Raw genomic sequence first — 18,868 nt, forward strand, 5'->3', positions numbered from 1 at the left:
TTGGCCTTTTTTTTACCTGGACATGGGGCCTGAACTCATGACCTGAGCACTGTTCTTAATTTTTTTCTCCTCAAGGCTAGTGCTCTGCCACCTTAAGCCACAGCTCCACTTCTGATTTTCAAGTGGTTAATTAGAGATGAGAGCCTCAAGGACTTTTGTCAGGGCTGACTTTGAACCATGGTCAGATCTCCGTCTCCTAAGTAGCTAGGATTACAGGCATGAGCCACCAGGGCCTGGCTCTCCTGCACTTTCTCTCCCAGGCTAGCTTTGAACCTTGATGCTTAGATCTCAGCCTTCTGTGTAGCTAGGATTATAAGTGTCAGCCATGAGCACCAGCATTGGTTTATTTTTTTATTTCTTTATTTTTTGCCAGTCCTGGGGCTTGAACTCAGTCTTGGGCACTGTCCCTGAGCTTCTTTTGCTCAAGCCTACCACCATATCACTTGAGCCTTTTCTGTATATGTGGTACTGAGGAATGGCACCCAGGGCTTCACACATTCTAGGCAAGTAAGCACTCTACCACTAAGCCACATTCCCAGTATTTTTATTTTTTAATTTTTTTGGTCAGTCGTGAGGCTTGAACTCTGCCTGGGTGCTGTCCTTGACCTCTTCAGCTCAAGGTGAATGCTCTACCACTTGAGCCATAGTGCCACTTCTGGTTTCCTAGTGGTTAACTGGAGATAAGAGTCTCATGGACTGTCTTGCCTAGGTTGGTTTGAACTGAGATCTCCAGATCTCAGCCTCCTGAGTAGCTAGGATTACAGGCATGAGCCATTGGTACCTGGCTCCCTGTTTGTTTGTCGTGGGGCTTGAACTCTGGGCTTGGGCGCTGTCCCTGCGCTCTTCAGCTTAAGGCGAGCGCTCTACCGCTTGAGCCACAGCACCACTTCCGGTTTTCTGATAAGAGTTTCACGGACTTTCCTGCCTGGACTGGCTTTGAACCGTGATCCTCAGATCTCAGCCTCCTGAGTAGCTAGGATTACAGGTGTGAGCCACTGTCGCCCGGCTCCTGTTTATTTTTTTAAACAAGTTCTCTTCATGTAGTCCAGGCTGGTCTTGCCTTAACTCCCAAATGCCGTGATTATAGACATATATTACTAGACCACGCTTATATCACTACTTTCTAAGGTTACAATGAACAGAGTAATGATTTTGTTTCCATTTTTATGGAGAAATCCTGTGATCAGCCAATTTGTGGTTGGTTGGTTGCCCTTAAAGTGAAAATTGATCCATATTTAATACCTGCATGAAATTACATGGTCTCTAATAACGTAAAGGTTTGTATGGTTTATTTCATATTTTTTCAATGAGTTTATGAACTGAATCATAACACTGATTGCTTACATAAAGTACCATTCCTCATACACAAGAACCAGAGGGGCTGGGAAGGTAGCTCAGTGGTAGAATGCTTGCCTTGCATGCATGAGGCCCTGAGTTTGATTCCTCAGCACCACATAAGCAAAAAACAAAGCCAGAAGTGGCGCTGTGGCTCAAGTAGGAGAGTGCTAGCCTTGAGCTGAAGAGCTGAGGGATAGTGCCCAGGCCCAGAGTTCAGGCCCAAGGACTGGCCAAAAAAAAAAAAAAAGCCAGGAGCTGGTGGTTTACACCTGTAATTCTAGCTCTCAGGAGGCTGAAATCTGAAGACTGGATTTGAAGCCAGCCTGGGAAGGAAAGCTCATGAGACTGAAATTAACTACCCCTTCCCCACTACCCAAAAAAAACCCCAAAAACAAGTAGAGATATTGCTCAAGTGGTAGAGTGCTTACCTTGAACAAAGAAAATCAGAGATAATGCCCAGACCTTGACTTCAAGCCCCAGGATCAGTACCAAAATAAAAAAGTCCTTTGGTTTTTTCCTAAGATCAAGAGTGAAGTGCCAGTGGCCAATGGGTCCAGTCTCCACCAACTGCTTTGACCATGTGAAGATAGGCTGTCATAGGTTGTGATATGGATATGGTGTGGGGTAGTTCTTTGGCACCTTTTCCTATCTCAGGTTTACAATGTGGAGTTGGAAGCTGATGGGTGACATTTGGGAAAAGTGTAGTGCCATGTGGCAGCATCTTTGCGACCTTCCTGGACATGGGTATGGGCATACAAGGTTAACTAGGGCAATAGTTGCTTGCTTGCTGCATCTACACCATCCCAAACCTCAGCCCTTTTACTATAATAAAATGAAGTTTTTGCTTTCAAAAAAATAATAAAATGGATAAAAGTTTTTTTATAGTAGTGGTAATAGGGCTTGAAATCAGGATTAAGCCTTTCTAAATTGTGCTATACACATTGTTACAAAAGGCATTAAAACAAGTACTGTAGGCCTTTAAGTATGTCATATATGCTAAAAAACAGGCATGTAACAGGGTGCTGGTGGCTCACATCTGTAATTCTAGCTACTAAGGAGCTGAGATCTGAGGATCGAGGTTTGAAGCCAGCCTGGGCAGGAAACTGGGAGACTCTTATCTCCAATAAACTACTCAAAAAAGCCAGAAGTGGGAGCTGGGAAGGTGGCTAACTGGTAGAGTGCTTGCCTTGCATACATGAGGCCCTGGGTTCGATTCCTCAGCACCACATAAGCTGAAAAAGCTGGAAGTGGCACTGTGGCTCAAATGGTAGAGTGCTAGCCTTGAGCTGAAGAGCTGAGGGACAGCGCCCAGGCCCAGAGTTCAAGCCCCACAACCGACAAAAAAAGCCAGAAATGGTGCTGTGGTTCAAGTGGTAGAGTGCTTACCTTAAACAAAAAGAAGCTCAGGAACTGTGCCCAGGCCCAGAGTTCAAGCCCCAGGACTACTAGCAAGAAAATAAAATAACAACAGAAAAACAGGCCTGGCTGGGAATATGGCTTAGTGGTAGACTGCTTGCCCTGCATGCATGAAGCCCTGGGTTCAATTCCTCAGTACCACATAAACAGAAAATGCCAGAAGTAGCGCTGTGGCTCAAGTGGTAGTGTGCTGCAAGCCTTGAGCAAAAGAAACTCCGGGACAGAGCCCATGCCCTGACTGGCAACAAATCAAAAAAAACAAATCAAAATGAAACAAAAAAAAAAATAGGCCTGTAGTCACTCAGGAGAGTCCAATTACTTCTGACAGGACCTGTTGATGTTAGCATACATCAATCATCTACAAAGGACCTTGATTTGCCTGCCTGCCTGCCTGCCTGCCTGTCTGCCTCTCTTCCTTATTTCTATGTGTGTGCTGGTCCTGGGGCTTGAACTCAGGGCCTGGGGACTGTCTGAGATTTTTTTTTTTTTTTTTTTTTGGCTCAAGAGTAGCACTCTACCACTTGAGCCATAACTCCACTTCAGATTATTAAGTTTGTTATTAAATTAGTCTTACTAATTTTCCTGCCTGCCTGGCTTTGAACTGTGATCCTCAGATCTATCAGCTTCAAGGGTAGCTAGGAGTGAGCTACCAGTGCTCAACTTTATATAACTGAGGTAGGATCCCATGGTTTTACATCGGGTGGCCTCGGTGGTGATTCTCTGACATATGACCCTCCTACACTCTGCTTCCTCATCTCTGGGACCACAGGCATTTGCCACCACTCCAGGCGTGGATCTTTCATATCAATTTTAAGGGGACTTTTAAAGTTTTTGTGCGCAGGTGATAGAAATCAAACCTAGGCCCTTGAACATTTCAGCAAAATACTTTGCCATTAAACTACATCCTAGTATTAAAGTTTAGGGAACCTGTGTAACTGTAACCCTTTTGTACATCACCTATATAATAAAAAAATTAAAAAAAAAGTTTAGTCAACCTACAAAAACTAGATGGGCCCAGATGCTGGTGGCTCATACCTGTAATCCTAGCTACTCAGGAGGCTGAAATCTGAGGATGTGGTTCAAAGCCAGCCAGGGTGGCAAAGTCCCTGAGACTTTTATTTCCAATTAACCAACAGAAAACCAGAAGTGGTGCTGTGGTTCTAAGTGGTACAGTGCTAGACTTGAGCTAAAAAGCTTAGGGATGGTCCCCAGGCCCTGAGTTCAAGCTCCACAACTGACAAGAAGCAAAAAAACAAGAATTTTGAGTATTTTATCATAAGGAAATGATAAGCTGGACACTGAGGGCTCACACCTGTAATCTTAGCTACTCATGAGGCTGAAATCTGAGGATCACAGTTCACAGCTAGTTCAGGTAGGAAAGTCCATGATTTCTTTGCTTCGTTGTGGGTCTTGAACTCTGGGCCTGGGCGCTGTTCCTGAGCTCTTCAGTTCAGGGCTAGCGTTCCACCACTTGAGCCACAGCGCCTCTTCCGGTTTTCTGGTGGTTAACTGGAGATAAGTCTCATGGACTTTCTTGCCCGGGGTTGGCTTTGAACTGCGATCCCCAGATCTTAGCCTCCTCAATAGCTAGGATTACAGGCGTGAGCCACCAGGGCCCGGCAATCCTAGACTTTATCATCTCCAAGTAACCATCAAAAAGCTGGAAATGGATCTGTGGCTTAAGTGGTAGAGCACAGACTTGAGCAAAACCCCCCAAAAACTATAGGACAGGGCCGAGGCCCTGAGTTTAAGTTCCAACACTGGTGCATGTGCGTGCGTATACATACGCATGTGCACATATACACACACACACATACACACACACTTATGGATGCATATATTCTGAACGTCACTCAGAAGAACTAAATTTCTTTTTTATCTGTTGTGGGGCCTGAACTCTGGGACTAGATGCTATCCCTCATCTCTTCAGCTCAAGGCTAGTGCTCTACCACTTGAGCCACAGCGCCACTCCTGGCTTTTTCTACTTATGTGGTGCTGAGGAATTGAAACCAGGGCCTCATGAATGCAAGGCAAGCACTCTACCACTAACCCACGTTCCCAGCCCTAGAACTAAATTTCTTGTGTAAACTAGAATCAGAACTAATTTCCCAGTTAGAGCTAGGTGAATAGATAAACATAGCAAAGCCTGAGGCAATAATGTATGTAATTAAGCCCATAAAATCCAGAAACAACCAGCCCAGTACATGAATACAAGAACATACATGAATGACCTTAAGCAAATTTCCTCACCTCTCTGACATTTCAGGTGACTCATTAGCCAGTTGGGGTAACAATTCCATAAAGATATGGTCACAATCACACAGAGATCCTCACAGGAACTTAACAAGTACTTTGCATGTGATAATCACCAGTTAATTAACTGCTTTACAGGGCTGGGGTGTGGCTTTATTGGTAGTGCCTGCCTAAAACTGAGTTCAAACCCCAGTACTGCTCCCCACAAAAAAACCCAAAACTCAATTTAACTGTTACAAATGACAGCAATTAATTCTAACTGCCTGCCCAAGTCATGCTTAAGAAAATCACATTTGTTTTTCATGATTCAAAGTATTTATTGCAGCCAGATCATTTCTTCAATCACTGAACATTTACTGAGAAAGGTCCTATTAGTGGAAGGAATGTATCAGTAAGAAAATGAAATAGTCTCTCCAAGCTCCTAATTGTATTCCAGTGGGCAAAACACATTGAGCAACTAATTGGTCAATTACTTTTTTTTTGTCGGTTGTGGGGTCTGAACTCTGGGCCCGGGCACTATCCCTCAGCTCTTCAGCTCAAGGCTAATACTCTACCACTTGAGTCACAGTGCCACTTCCGGCTTCTTCTGCTTATGTGGTGCTGAGGAATTGAACCCAGGGCCTCATGCATGCAAAGCAAGCACTCTACCACTGAGCACCTCCCCAGCCCGATCAATTACTTTTGTAATTACCATTATGATAAATAATTTGAAGAGGAAGTACAGTACAGGATATTATTAGTTTGTTACCAGCAGAAATTACTATTGTACACAGTAACAGGGAGCTGGAATAAGAGCAGGCCATCTAAAAGAAATACCACTTGAGGGTGGTAATGTGGCTTTAGAGGTAGAGTGCTTGCTTAGCATGCATGAAGTACTGGGTTCAATTCCTCAGTACCACATGAACAGAAAAAGCTGGAAGTGGCCATATGGCTCAAGTGGTATAGTGCCTTGAGCAGACAGAGGCTCAGGGCAGTGACCGGGCCCTGAGTTTTAGCCCTAGGATTGGCAAACAAACAAAAAATCATTTGAGCTGAAGTTAAAAAACTAGAAGTCATGGGCTAGGAAGGTGGCTCAATGGTAGAGTGCTTGCCTTGCATGCATGAGGCCCTAGGTTTGATTTCTCAGTACCACAGAAGCAAAAAAGCTGGAAGTGGTGCTGTGGCTTAAGTGGTAGAACGCAAGCCTTGAGCTGAAGAGCTAAGGGACAGCACCCAGGCTCAGAGTTCAGGGCTCACAACCGGCAAAAAAACAAAAAAAAAAACTAGAAGTCACCAGGGCAGGGAAAACAAATGTCCCACTCAAATTATAGTGGCTTAATACAACAAAAACTTATTCACTTTGCAGATTGTCATCCAAAGATAAAAGGAAGTATTAGTACAAGGGGCTCTGCTGCTATCATTCAGGAACTCAGCACCATATTTTTCCTTGACATTTTAGAAATCTCTATTAAATCTTCTATCACCAGGAAGTAAATTTCAGTGTTCAGTTCTTTTTTTTTTTTGTCGGTCATGGGGCTTGAACTCTGGGCCCGGGCTCTGTCCCTCAGCTCTTCAGCTCAAGGCAAGCCCTCTATCACTTGAGCTACAGTGCCACTTCCGTTCTTTTTGGCTTAAATTCATGGCCTCACATTCTTCTTAGCTTTGTTACTCAAGGCTCTGCTACACAGCTTGAGATACACCTCTATTTGTAGCTTTTTGCTTGTTAACTGGAAGTAACAGTTTCATGGACTTTCCTGCCTGGGCTAGCTACGGAGACCATCAGAACAACTACCAGCCCCCAGCCATGGACCTATTAACTAACAGTATCATAGCTACATATGATGGTTACTGATGAATTTAATTTCTATTTTATATTACTTATTTAACTTGAACTTAGAGCACTGTCCCTTAACTTTTCTGTTCAAGGCTGGCATTCTACTACTTTTAGTCTCAGCTCCATTTCTAGCATTTTGGTGGTTAATAAGAGTGAGAATCTCATGGGCTTTCCTGCCTGGGCTGGCTTCCAACCCTGACCTTCAGATCTTAGCCCTCTGAGTAACTAGGATTATAGGAGTTAGGCACCAGTACCTGGCTCTTTTCTGACTTTTGATGACAGCCTGAAGGAAAACTTGGCACCACTGGGTCCAAGGAGAACTTTGCAAATGCTTTACATTGAGTGAATTAGAGTCTGGTGCTCTTCAGTCTCATATAAACACTTAGTGTAGAATGGATGAAAGCCAGATCAACAGGCATGTGATACCTGCCCAACTTCAGTAGTAGAGTTCCAGCAGCATGACTCTTCTTGGCTAAACAATGGAGAAAGCTGTCTGTTAAAGTAATTATGCCCAACTGGATAGTTGTGTGCAAAATATATAAGCTAAAACCAACTATATACTATTTTTAATTGTTTAATCATAAAGGTGTTTATAATTAAAAAGACAAAGTAATCTGTATTTGTAAACATTTATTCTCTTGAACTGAAAAAGGCTTGCATCAGCACACATTGTACAGCCTTGCAAATTACACAGAAATTGAAAAGAAGGTTCCTAAGTGCAATGAATCTTTGATGTCCAGTAATCCGCTGCAAACAATGGAAACAAAATTTAAACCACTTAAGAAGTTTCCAGCACTCATCAAAGGAATTTCCATAGGTGACCAAAAAACCCAAAGGAGGGGAATGCAGGTTAAGTGGCATTTAGTTATTGGAGGGACACTTTAAAAAAATGGAAGTATTTTCCTGCCTAGGATGATTCCTATTCCCCTTTGAATATAAGTGGTTTGATTAAGAGGCATTAAGAACATAATTTACTTTACACTTAACATTCATACTACCTAAATGAATAAGGACCCTACAGGGAAGTTTTGTATTTTCTGGAAAATGTTTCTGTGTTTATAGATATACAGGGGAAGAGTAATCTTCTATTTGTGGGCTCTCCTTAGCACCCTCAGCCCCCCAAAAAGATGTACATGGTTTTGACTTGGTTATTCCACTCCTGCATTCTTTTTCCCCCAAATTCTCAGTTGGGTCATAGTGTGCTGGCTGCAAAAGAAATACAGGTTGCAACTGGTTATAATCACTTTGAAGAATAATTTGCTGTACAATAGAGCTTTGGATCTGATACAAGAATTCAGAAATATAAAACAAAATAACTATAAAAGTTAGGAGGCATCTGAACAGCATTTCCTTGGAAAAAGCTGCTAATTGTATCATTCCTGTGTGGATTCCTCTAGTCAGTGGGGTAAAATGTGTAATTTTTCTTCCTTTTGCTGGATCACTGGCCTTCAACAGCTATATCACAATGACCATACATTCTAGGAGTCTCTATAATGTTAAGAGAAGCTCCAAATACCAAGCCAATCAGAGATGAAAGAGGGCAGGGGAACCATAGACTGAAGGGTCCAAAGGGGGCTGTTACTGAGAACTTGCCCTTTCCAAAATGTGAAAGTCATAGTGCTTCTTGCTTGTTCTCAGCTTAAACTTGTTAACCGAGTTAATTTGTTTCTTCAGGGCACTCTGTGCAGCCGAAATGGAGGGGAATGTGGCTAAGACCGTGTATGTAGAGGCCAAGTCACTGGGTTTAGAGCGTTCAGAGTTGACAGTGCTGTCTCCACTGCCACAGCAGAGAGGGTGACGATGTAGCTGGGGCTGGGACTGGGGGTCCCGAAGCCACCGGATCTTGGCTCCAATTTTAAAGAGTTCCCCAAACAGTTTCTCAGCTTCCATGCGAGTTATTCCATCAGGTAGTTCAGTAATTTCCAAGACCTTGCCAACAACTAGAATGGAAAAAAGTTTAAGATGAATACCCCCCTGTTACCAAATACAACATAGGAAATGAACAGAATTTTTTGACATTATTTACAAATCACAAATTGTTATCATTATGGCTACCTTTTAAATAATTCCTACTTATTTGTTAGTTAGGGGGTAACAATGTTACCCCTGGTATCAGTGGCTAACAATGTTAGCTTAGTTAACGTTGCTAAGCTACTGATACCAGTCTTCAGTGGTAATTGCATACATAAAATATAGTACTCAATAATGGTTTCCCTAAATCAACTTTATGAACTTTCTGTTCCTAATGTAAAATAAGTATAACAACACCTAGCCTAACCGCCAAACTGCCAAGATTCTTTTTTTTTTTTTGGGGGGGGGGGTCCCGGTTATGGGGCCTGAACTCTGAGCCTGGGCGCTGTCCCTCAGCTCTTCAGCTCAAGGCTAGTGCTCTACCACTTGAGCCACAGCGCCACTTCCGGCTTTTTTCTTTTTTGCTTATGTGGTACTGAGGAATTGAACCCAGGGTCTCATGCATGCAAGGCAAGCACTCTACCACTGAGCCACCTTTCCAGCCCCTGGCCAAGATTCTTGAATAGAGAGTATGAAAGTGAAAGCACTTTGCTAGCATCTCCTCCATGGGTGTGACAATCACTTCTTAAGAACACAGAGGCTGTTCACATTAGTGCTCCTCTCACACCTCTTTTTTTCTAGTCCCCTTTCATTGCTCCTAAACTCATCTGCACCTCTATATTTACTCTCACATATGGACCAAAACAGAGTTACAAAAACACATCTCTCAGGAGGTGAGATCTGAGGATTGTGGTTCAAACCCAGGCTAGGTAAGAAAGTCTGTGACTCATCTCCAGTTAACAAGAAGCTGGAAGTGGAGCTGTAGCTCAAGTGGTAGAACATTAGCCTTGAGCAAAAAAGCTCAAGGGACAGCACCCAGGCCCTAAATTTAAACCTAAAACTGGCACAAAAAACAAAAGGGTTGGGAATGTGGCTTAGTGGTAGAGTGTTTGTCTAGCATGCATGAAGCCCTGGGTTCGATTACTCAGTACCACATAAACAAAAAAAGCTGGAAGTGTACTGTGGCTCAAGTGGTAGACTGCTAGCCTTGAGCAAAAATCCCTCAGGAACAGTGCCCAGGCCCTGCATTCAAGCCCCAGGACTGGCAAAAAAAATCAAAACAAAACTGCAGTGTAGTGTATTTTCAGAATGTCACAACTTTGCAGACCCAAATCCAATTGCCACTTGAGGACACACCTGCCTCTCCTGCTCCAAGGTCTGTAGATGCAGCTTTTTTAGCTTGCCTCCTTCCTCTGTTCCCATGCCTGCTTCCAGACTGACCCTGGAGACACAAAAACAGTTGAGAATCAAGGTTGATAATGCTGAAATATGCGTAAACATACTTAGTTTGCGTTTTGTATTTCAGTAGAAATAAACCACAAGCTTTCTGGATTCTGCTCTATAGCAATATGTTCTGTCTCTCACTGTAACTTGTCAGCTGAAAGGGGCTCTCGCTCTGGCTACCTGTCTTTTGGTAGCACTCCTAGCACTCCTAGCTCACCCTATCAGCCACTGCTTAACTCCCTTGCTCGGATCCTGATCGAGGCAGTGCTTACAGGCATAAAGCAGCTGCCTATGGCACACACAGCACTTCTTGAGTAGTACCAACAGATAGGCAGTCCCCAACATTCTTAGCAACAGAATATGTTGTTCTGTGACAAAGCCTATGAGGTCAGAGAGCTGTCATTCATACCTGTTGGTTTGGAATGTGTCCGTGTAGAACTGCAGGAGGGTTGTATTGCAGAGGCTGGCCAAGCAATGGATACCTGGCATCTCCTATAAGCCAACAAAAACATTTTAATGTTTAATGTACCTCCCATAGTTTCCTGAGTTGTCCAAAGTAAAGAACAGGAGAAACAAATTCAACAGTATAAAATACTGATAATTTATGTATTTAAAAAATAGCTTGGTGCTGGTGGCTTATGCCTGTGAACTTAATTGCTTGGGAGGCTGAGATTGGGAGGATTGTATTTCGAGGCCAGCCCAGGCAGAAAAGTTCGGGAGACTTATTTTCTTTTTTCTTTGGGTCCGGTCATGGGGCCTGAACTCTGGGCCTGGGTGCTGTCCCTCAGCTCTTCAGCTCAAGGCTAGCACTCTACCACTTGAGCCACAGCACCACTTCTGGCTTTTTTTTTCTGCTTATGTGGTGCTGAGGAATCGAACCCAGGGTCTCATGCATGCAGGGCAAGCTCTACCACTGAGCCACAGTCCCAGCCCTGGGAAACTTATTTTCAATGGAGAGTTTGATATAGTGGTTGTGTTTGTGGCAGGTGCACCTAGGCACAAACTCAGGCAGAAAGTGAGACTCTATCTAAAATATATCTAAATATATTTAGATATTATATATTTAAATATACCTAAAAAATAACCAGCAAAATAAAGGACTGGAAGTATGACTTCCTCAGTAAGAACACATGCTTAGTAAGCTGGGTGCCGGTGGCTCATGCCTGTAATCCTAGCTACTCAGGAGGCTGAGATCTGAGGAAAGTCCATGAGACTTATCTCCAATTAACCACAAGAAAACCGCAAGTGGTGTAGTGACTCAAGTGGTAGAGCACTAGCCTTGAGCTGAAGAGCTCAGGAACAGTGCCCAAGCTCCAAGTTCAAGCCCCACAACTAAACAAAAAAATTGCCATATTTCAATTAATTAATTTCATTTATTATTATTATCTTTAAGTAGTTGTACAAAGAAGTTCCCATTCTACAAAAATATATGAGTACAAGGTGTCTGACAACATAGTCATGCATTGCTCCTAACCCATCCCTTCTCTCACGTTTTAAAAAAAAAATTGAGATTAGGTGATTACATAAATTGCACGTGTTGGGGCTGAGAAGGTGGCTCAGTGGTAGAGTGCTTGCCTTGCATGCATGAGGCCCTGGGTTCGATTCCTCAGCACCACATAAGCAAAAAGAAAAAAACCTGAAGTGGTGCTGTGGCTCAGTGGTGGAGCACTAGCCTTGAGCTGAAGAGCTGAGGGACAGCGCCAAGGCCCAGAGTTCAGGCCCCATGACCAGACCCCCCCCCCCAAAAAAAAGAATAAAATGCCTTAATAAAAATTAAAAAAAAAAATAAATTGCACATGTTTCAGTCTTGTGGAATAGTGATACTTAGTTAAAGTCACAAACACATTTTAACCTTCACGAGGCAATTGTTATTATCATGCCATATATTTTTAAAGAGCCTAGGTAAATATCTGAATTGATTAGGATACAACAGAAGTTATTTTAAAACTGATTGTTTTGAAGCAATTTCAACTATTAATTTTTTTTTTTTTTTTTGCTCAAGGCACTCAACTAGTAAGCCACCTTTTTTTTTTTTTTTTTAAATTACTATTATTAAGGCTGGGAATGTGGCTTAGTGGTAGAGTGCTTGCCTAGCATGCATGAAACCCTGGGTTTGATTCCTCAGTGCTACATAAATAGAAAAAGCTGGAAAGAGCACAGTGGCTCAAGTGGTAGAGTGCTAGATTTGAACAAAAAGAAGTTCAGGGACAGTGCCTAGGCCCTGAGTTCAAGTCTCATGACTGGCCAAAAAAACCAAAACAGGAAAAAAAAAACCAAAACAGAATACATTTAGACAGAAAGAACTCGGGAAAACATTATATTCTATCTCCCCAATTCACTATTAGTTACATACATCTGAGTTGTATTAACCAAAAGATATAATTATATTCTAGGCCTTAAGTCTGGGTTTTTTTTTTTTTTTTTTGGTCTGTCATGTGGCTTGAACTCTGGGCCTGGGCACTGTCCCTCAGCTCTTCAGCTCAAGGCAAGCACTCTACTGCTTGAGCCACAGCACCACTTCCGGTTTTCTGGTGGTTTACTGGAGATAAGAACTCATGGACTTTCCTACCCAGACTGGGTAGATCTCAGCCTCCTGTGTAGCTAGGATTACAGGTGTGAGCCACCAGCACCCGGCTTGTTCCTTTCTTTTATGCAATTAATGGGGCTTGAATTCAGGGCCCTTTGTTTATTTGGTTTTCTCACTCAGGCTGGTGCTCTACACTTGAGCCACCGCTCCACTTCTATCTTTTTGCTAGTTAACTAGAGATTAGAGTCTCAGAGACGATTCTGCCCAAGCTGGCTTTCAACCATGATTCCTCAACCATCTGAGTAGCTAGCATTACAGGCATGAGTCACCAAGCTCCTGGCTTGAGTCTGCTCTTCATTTCTCATTAAATTCAATTTGAATTTTCTTTTTTTTTTTTGGGTCCAGTCGGGGGCCCTGAACTCTGGGCTGGGCGCTGTCCCTTAGCTCTTTAGCTCAAGGCTAGTGCTCTACCACTTGAGCCACAGCGCCACTTCCTGCTCTTTTCTTTTTGCTTATGTGGTGCTGAGGAATCGAACTCAGGGCTTCAGGCATGCAAGGCAAGCGCTCTACCACTGAGCCAACTTCCCAGCCCTAAATTTGAATTTTCAATGTAAATATTTTTTTGACTGAGGAGCTCAGGTGTTCAGTGCCTATATATCTTCTTCTTAAATTTTTTCATTTAAAAATCTTTGTTGGGGTAGTCAAGATGGAAACCTTTCATTTGTTTTCTTCACTTAGGAGTGACTAAAGCCATCACACAGTAATGACTTAATAAATGCTGACAGCAAAAAGTTTGTCCTGGAAATTTAATTTGGGTTACACTTTCATTTAAACCATGAACAACTGAATTTAGTATAATCTGTAATTAGAAGAGGGTTATCAGTAAGTGCTAGGAAAATGCCTTCAGAAAATTTATTTTTCTGGGGTTGGGAAGGTGGCTCAGTGGTAGAGTGCTTGCCTTGCATGCATGAAGCCCTGGGTTCGATTCCTCAGCACCACATAATCAGAAAAAGCCAGAAGTGGAGCTGTGGCTCAAGTGGTAGAGCGCTAGCCTTGAGCTGAAGAGCTCAGGGACAGCGCACAGGCCCAGAGTTCAGGCCCCACGACTGACAAAAACAAAATACAAAAAAAACACTACACAGAAGGGTTACAGTTACATGAGTAAGGTAGTAAGTACATTTCCTATCGAGCATTGTTACTTCCTGCTGCTTTGTTTTTCCCCTACCATCCCTTTCCGCCCCACCTCCCCAACACCTCGCCCGCCCCAAAGTTGTAAAGTCCATTTTCAACATAGTGTCTTGTACACCTCATTGTTACAATGGGTCAACCTGTATTCTTGTTTCAGCATTTTGTTATTTCCCTTCCCCTCCCCAAATTAGAAAAATGTATATACAAGCTGCAGTGACAACAGGGGGTTATATCATGGGGAAGAACATACATGATTTTTTTTTTTCTTTTTGGTGCCAGTTGTGGAGTAAACTCAGGGCCTGGGTGCTATCCCTGATCTTAGGTTGCTCAAGGTTAGTGATCTACCACTTGAGCCACAGCTTAATTTCTGGCTTTTTGGGTAGTTAATTAGAGATAAGTCTCATGGACTTTCCTGCCTGGCTGGCTTTGAACAACAATTATCAGATTTCAGCCTCCTGAGTAGCTAGGATTTCAGGGGTGAGCCACTAGTTCAGCTACCAATTCTTTAAAACATGATTTTAAAAGACAAATACTGGTAGCTTATGCTTGTAGTCCTAGGTACTCATAAGTAACAATTATTAGCAACAGAACATTAAGATTAGAAGACTTTATATATAGTAGTAAATAGATATACTTGGGTGAAGATGAAAATGTAGCTCTGTGGAAAACAGAAAGGCAGCAATATCAAGATGAGTTACTAGATAACTGTGAGTGGATATCTTAAAGTTTTCTGAAGCTATGACTTGTTTCATATATACCTACCCTGACCAGGAACAAAAGGTCTAGAAAACTGGGACATGATGGAAAGCGGTGGTCCAGATGGACGTAGACTTTTCAGAGTGGACAGCTGAGCTGGTGCTGGTGACTGTGCTGGTGAAATGATGGGACTGCTGAGTTGAGGGTTATGCTGCAATCACAAAACATGGAGAAAGTAGGTTATACTTAAGCAGGCTGTTTGAAAATTTCCTTTGGTCAAATTTTTTATTCTTCCTGAATATAAATATGTACTCATAAACAATATAAGGAAATTGGGGTTGGGAATGTGGCTTAGTGGTAGAGTGCTTGCCTTGCATGCATGAGGCCCTGGGTTTGATTCCTCAGCACCACATACGCAAAAAGAAAAAAGTCGGAAGTGGCACTGTGGCTCAAGTGGTAGAGCGCTAGCCTTGAGCTGAAGAGCTCAGGGACAGGGCCCAGGCCCAGAGTTCAGGCCCCACGACTGGACCCAAAAAACAAAAACAACCCCCCCCCAAAAAAAACAATATAAGGAAATTCACTGGGGATGCTACTTTTGGAGAGAAGGGAGGCAGGGAGTGTGATAGAAGGGATAAGCCTGATTGGAATATAGTGTAAACATGTATGGAGATTTAACAATGAAATAATCCCCTGTATAACTAAGCTAACAAAAATATGTACTCATTACATTATAGAAATATTGGGCTGGGAAGGTGGCTCAGTGGTAGAGCGCTTGCCTTGCATGCCTGAGGCCCTGAGTTCGATTCCTCAGCACCACATAAGCAAAAAGAAAAAGCCAGAAGTGGCACTGTGGCTCAAGTGGTAGAGCGCTAGCCTTGAGCTGAAGAGCTGAGGGACAGCGCCCAGGCCCAGAGTTCAAATCCCACGACTGGACCAAAAAAGAACCCCAAAAAACAAAACAAAACAAAACAAAAAACAAATATTTAATCAACTCCTAAAAATAAACACATGTATTACTGTTATAATTTTTCAATGAACGTAGACATTGACCATATAGCTGTGTGCATGTGTTGGTACCAAGGCTTGAACTCAGGGCCTAGCATTTTTTGCTCAAGGTTAGTGCTCAACCACTTGACTCACAGCTCCATTTCCAGCATTTTGGTGTTCAATTGGAGATAAAGAATCTCATAGTCTTTATTGCCTGGGCTGGCTTTGAACCATAGTACTCAGACTTCAGCCGTATGAGTAGCTAGGATTACAGTCACCCAGCTTGGTAAAGCTGTTTTGTATGTTGGCAATAATACTATTCTCTCTTACAAAAGAGAATGCATATTCATTTCATTCTGTCTTACATGAAAACAATATGAATAAAATGAAAAGCTTAACATTTCATTTTAAAATAATTTTATCCAAAAATTATAAAAAAATAATTTCATAGAGAGTATTTTAAAAGAATTTCTTAGGATTCCTACATGATAAAATTTAATTACATTTGTTTTCTTTCTTTTTATATAGAGTAACCTGTCACTTAACAATAAGGATTTATGAGGATTATACTAGTAGGAAATTATGTAGTTGTAGGTATATCATAGAATGCTACATAAATTAAGACAGCTTTAATGTTACTAGGTGATAAGAACTTTTCATCTTTGCTACAATTTGGAGGCGGGTAGTGTTGTTAATTCAAGCCAAGGCCTTGTACCTTGCTAGACAAATGCTCTACTAATGAGTTTCATCTCTAGCTGAAAAGTGTTATTTGTTTTTTGCAGAGCTAAGGATTGAACTCAGTGTGCTGGTGGTAATTTTCTAACTTATGATTCTTTCTATATTACTTCACAATTTTCTGTAAGATTTATTCATTCTCCTCCATTTATTCATTACCAGTGTGGATTCATGGATTCTTTTTTTTATTCTGTAGGTGGTCATTCATTTCTACCAGTCTTTTCATCTAGCCTACATCTGTGTTCTTTGTCATACCCTATCATTCTTCTACTCTTTCCTTACTTTCTGACAACTGGATGGTGTAGGCATATCTTGTACTTCCCAGCACCAATCCTGGCAAGTTATTTTCTCTAAGCAGTGCTAGTATCTTTTAATGAAGAATGACATTTAAAACTGCCATCTGAGCTGGGTGTTGGTAGCTCACACCTGAAATCCTAGCTTCTCAGAAGGTTGAGAACTTCGGATCAAGGTTCAAAGCAGGAAAGTCTGAGACTCTTATCTTACTCCAGTTAACTTCCAAGAAAAGCCAAAAGTAGAGCTGTTTCTCACGTGTTTGCAAGCCTTGAGTCCAGAGATAATAACCTAGGTCCTGAGCTCAAGCACCAGGACTTACACACAAAACAAATAAAACAAACTAATATCTGGGTAGTAGGTGTATCTTACTCATTTCTTTTTAAATTTAATTTTTTTCTTTTTTCTTTTGCCAGTCCTGGGGCTTGAACTCAGGGCCTGGGCACTGTCCCAGAGCTTCTTTTTGCTCAAGGCTAGCACTCTACCACTTGAACGACAACACCACTTCTGGCCTTTTTTGTTTATGTGGTACTGAGAAATTGAACCCAGGGCTTCATGCATGCTAGGCAAGTACTCTACCACTAAGCCACATTCCCAGCCTGCTTATTCATTTTAGTATGAACACTTAAGGATCTTCTTCTAAATGGTACAAAACTATTCATGTAGTTACACTACACTTTAGGGAATATTAGGACTATAAACAATTTTTCTTTACTTCTTTAAAAATGCTCCCCTGGTATATGTTATCTTTATTTTTTGGTGACAGTACTGAAGCTTGAACTCAGAGCCTTTCCCTCTTGGCTTTTTTGCTCAAGGCTGGTGCTCTATTATTTGAGCCATACCTCTACTTCCAGCTCTACAATGGTTAATTGGAGATAAAAGTCTTAAGCTCAGGCTGGCTTTGAACTTGAATCCTAAGACCTCAGCCTCTTGAGTAGCTAAGATTATACTTAAGGCACTAATATCTTGTTAAACCTAGAGTTCTTCTGTTTTTATTGTATGTGTGTGTGTGTGTGTGATTTTTTGCTCAAGGCTAGTGCTGTCACTTTGAGCTACAGTTCTGGTATTTAGGTGGTTAATTGGAGGTAAAGCGTTTGATAGACTTTTTTGCCCCAGCTGCCTTTGAACCATGAATCCTAAGACCTCAGGCCTCCTGAGTAGCTAAGATTGTGATTAATTAGGTGGTTAATTGGAGGTAAGAGTTTGACAGACTTTCTTGCCTCATCTGCCTTTGAATCATGAATCCTAAGATCTCAGGCCTCCCGAGTAGCTAAGATTATAGCATGAGCCACCAGCGACCAGCATAAACCCAGAGTATTGATTAGATCCAAGTTCAAATTATTATTGGCAAAAGTAAAGGTGACACTTTCTTCCATACTACATTAAAAGGTAAATAATAGTACATAATAGTACATTTAGTACATAAATAATATTTAGAGCTTTAGTACATCACCTCATCAGTGATCACTAGGTTCAATGGTGTTTGCCTAATCTATCAACTTTTTTTTGTCAGTCCTAGGGCTTCAATTCAGGGCCTACATGCTATCTCTGAACTTTTTTGCTTAAGGCTAGCTCTCTATTACTTCTGGTTTTCTGGTGGATAATTGGAAATAAGAGTCTCACAAACTTTCCTGCCTCGGCTGGCTTCAAACTGCCATCCTCAGATCTCAGCCTCCTAAGTAGCAAGGATTACAGGCGCGAGCCAGCAGTGCCCAGCTCTAATCTATCAACTTTAAAACTCTATAAACTTTTCCTAGTATTTTAACATCTAATTTTTCTTTTTTTCCCCAGTCCTGGGGCTTGAACTCAGGACCTGGGCACTGTCTCTGAACTTCTTTTGCTCAAGGCTAGCACTCTACCACTTGAGCCACAGCACCACTTCTGGCTTTTTCTGTGTATGTAGTATTGAGGAATTGAATCCTGCTAGGCGAGCACTCTACCACTGAGCCACATTCCCAGCCCTATCATCTAATTTTTCTTATTCCATTATTTCAGTAGGGTTCCATAACTGCAATCTTCTAATTCTACCATTGCTTTTGTTCACTTCATTTTTTGTTTAAAAAAAAGAACCAAAAAAACCTCGGTGTGTGTGTACATATACAAGTGTGTGTGTGTGTGTAATTTATTTTTCTTTTTTTGGTATAGGAACTGAACCCAGGATGTTGCACTTGCTAGGCAAGCACTATGCCACTCAGCTACATTCCAGCCCTACCATTGCTTTTTTTTTGGGGGGTGGGGGGGTTGGTCCATGGGGCTTGAACTCTGGGCCTGGGTGCTGTCCCTGAGCTCTTTAGCTCAAGGCTGCGAGTGCTCTACTACTTGAGCCACAG

At 42.1% G+C, this 18,868-nt stretch overlaps 1 protein-coding gene across 9 annotated transcripts in view; it reads right to left on the reverse strand.

The window, feature by feature from the left end:
- Positions 1–7,435: 7,435 nt before the first annotated feature.
- The window catches only part of R3hdm1 (R3H domain containing 1), a 102,528-nt gene continuing 91,095 nt past the window's right edge, over positions 7,436–18,868 (reverse strand). For all 9 annotated transcript variants that reach the window (XM_070023973.1, XM_070023956.1, XM_070023920.1 and 6 more), the window contains 4 exons: positions 14,592–14,736; positions 10,524–10,606; positions 10,028–10,112; positions 7,436–8,760 (listed from right to left, as the gene is read on the reverse strand). In XM_070023973.1, coding sequence (XP_069880074.1) covers positions 8,399–8,760; positions 10,028–10,112; positions 10,524–10,606; positions 14,592–14,736 — 675 coding nt within the window. In that variant the 3' untranslated portion in view covers positions 7,436–8,398. The remainder of the gene's footprint in view (positions 8,761–10,027; positions 10,113–10,523; positions 10,607–14,591; positions 14,737–18,868) is intronic.

This window comes from Dipodomys merriami, unplaced genomic scaffold, assembly GCF_024711535.1.
Source record: "Dipodomys merriami isolate MVZ:Mamm:240054 unplaced genomic scaffold, mDipMer1.0.p SCAF_1, whole genome shotgun sequence".
Taxonomy (NCBI): domain Eukaryota; kingdom Metazoa; phylum Chordata; class Mammalia; order Rodentia; family Heteromyidae; genus Dipodomys; species Dipodomys merriami.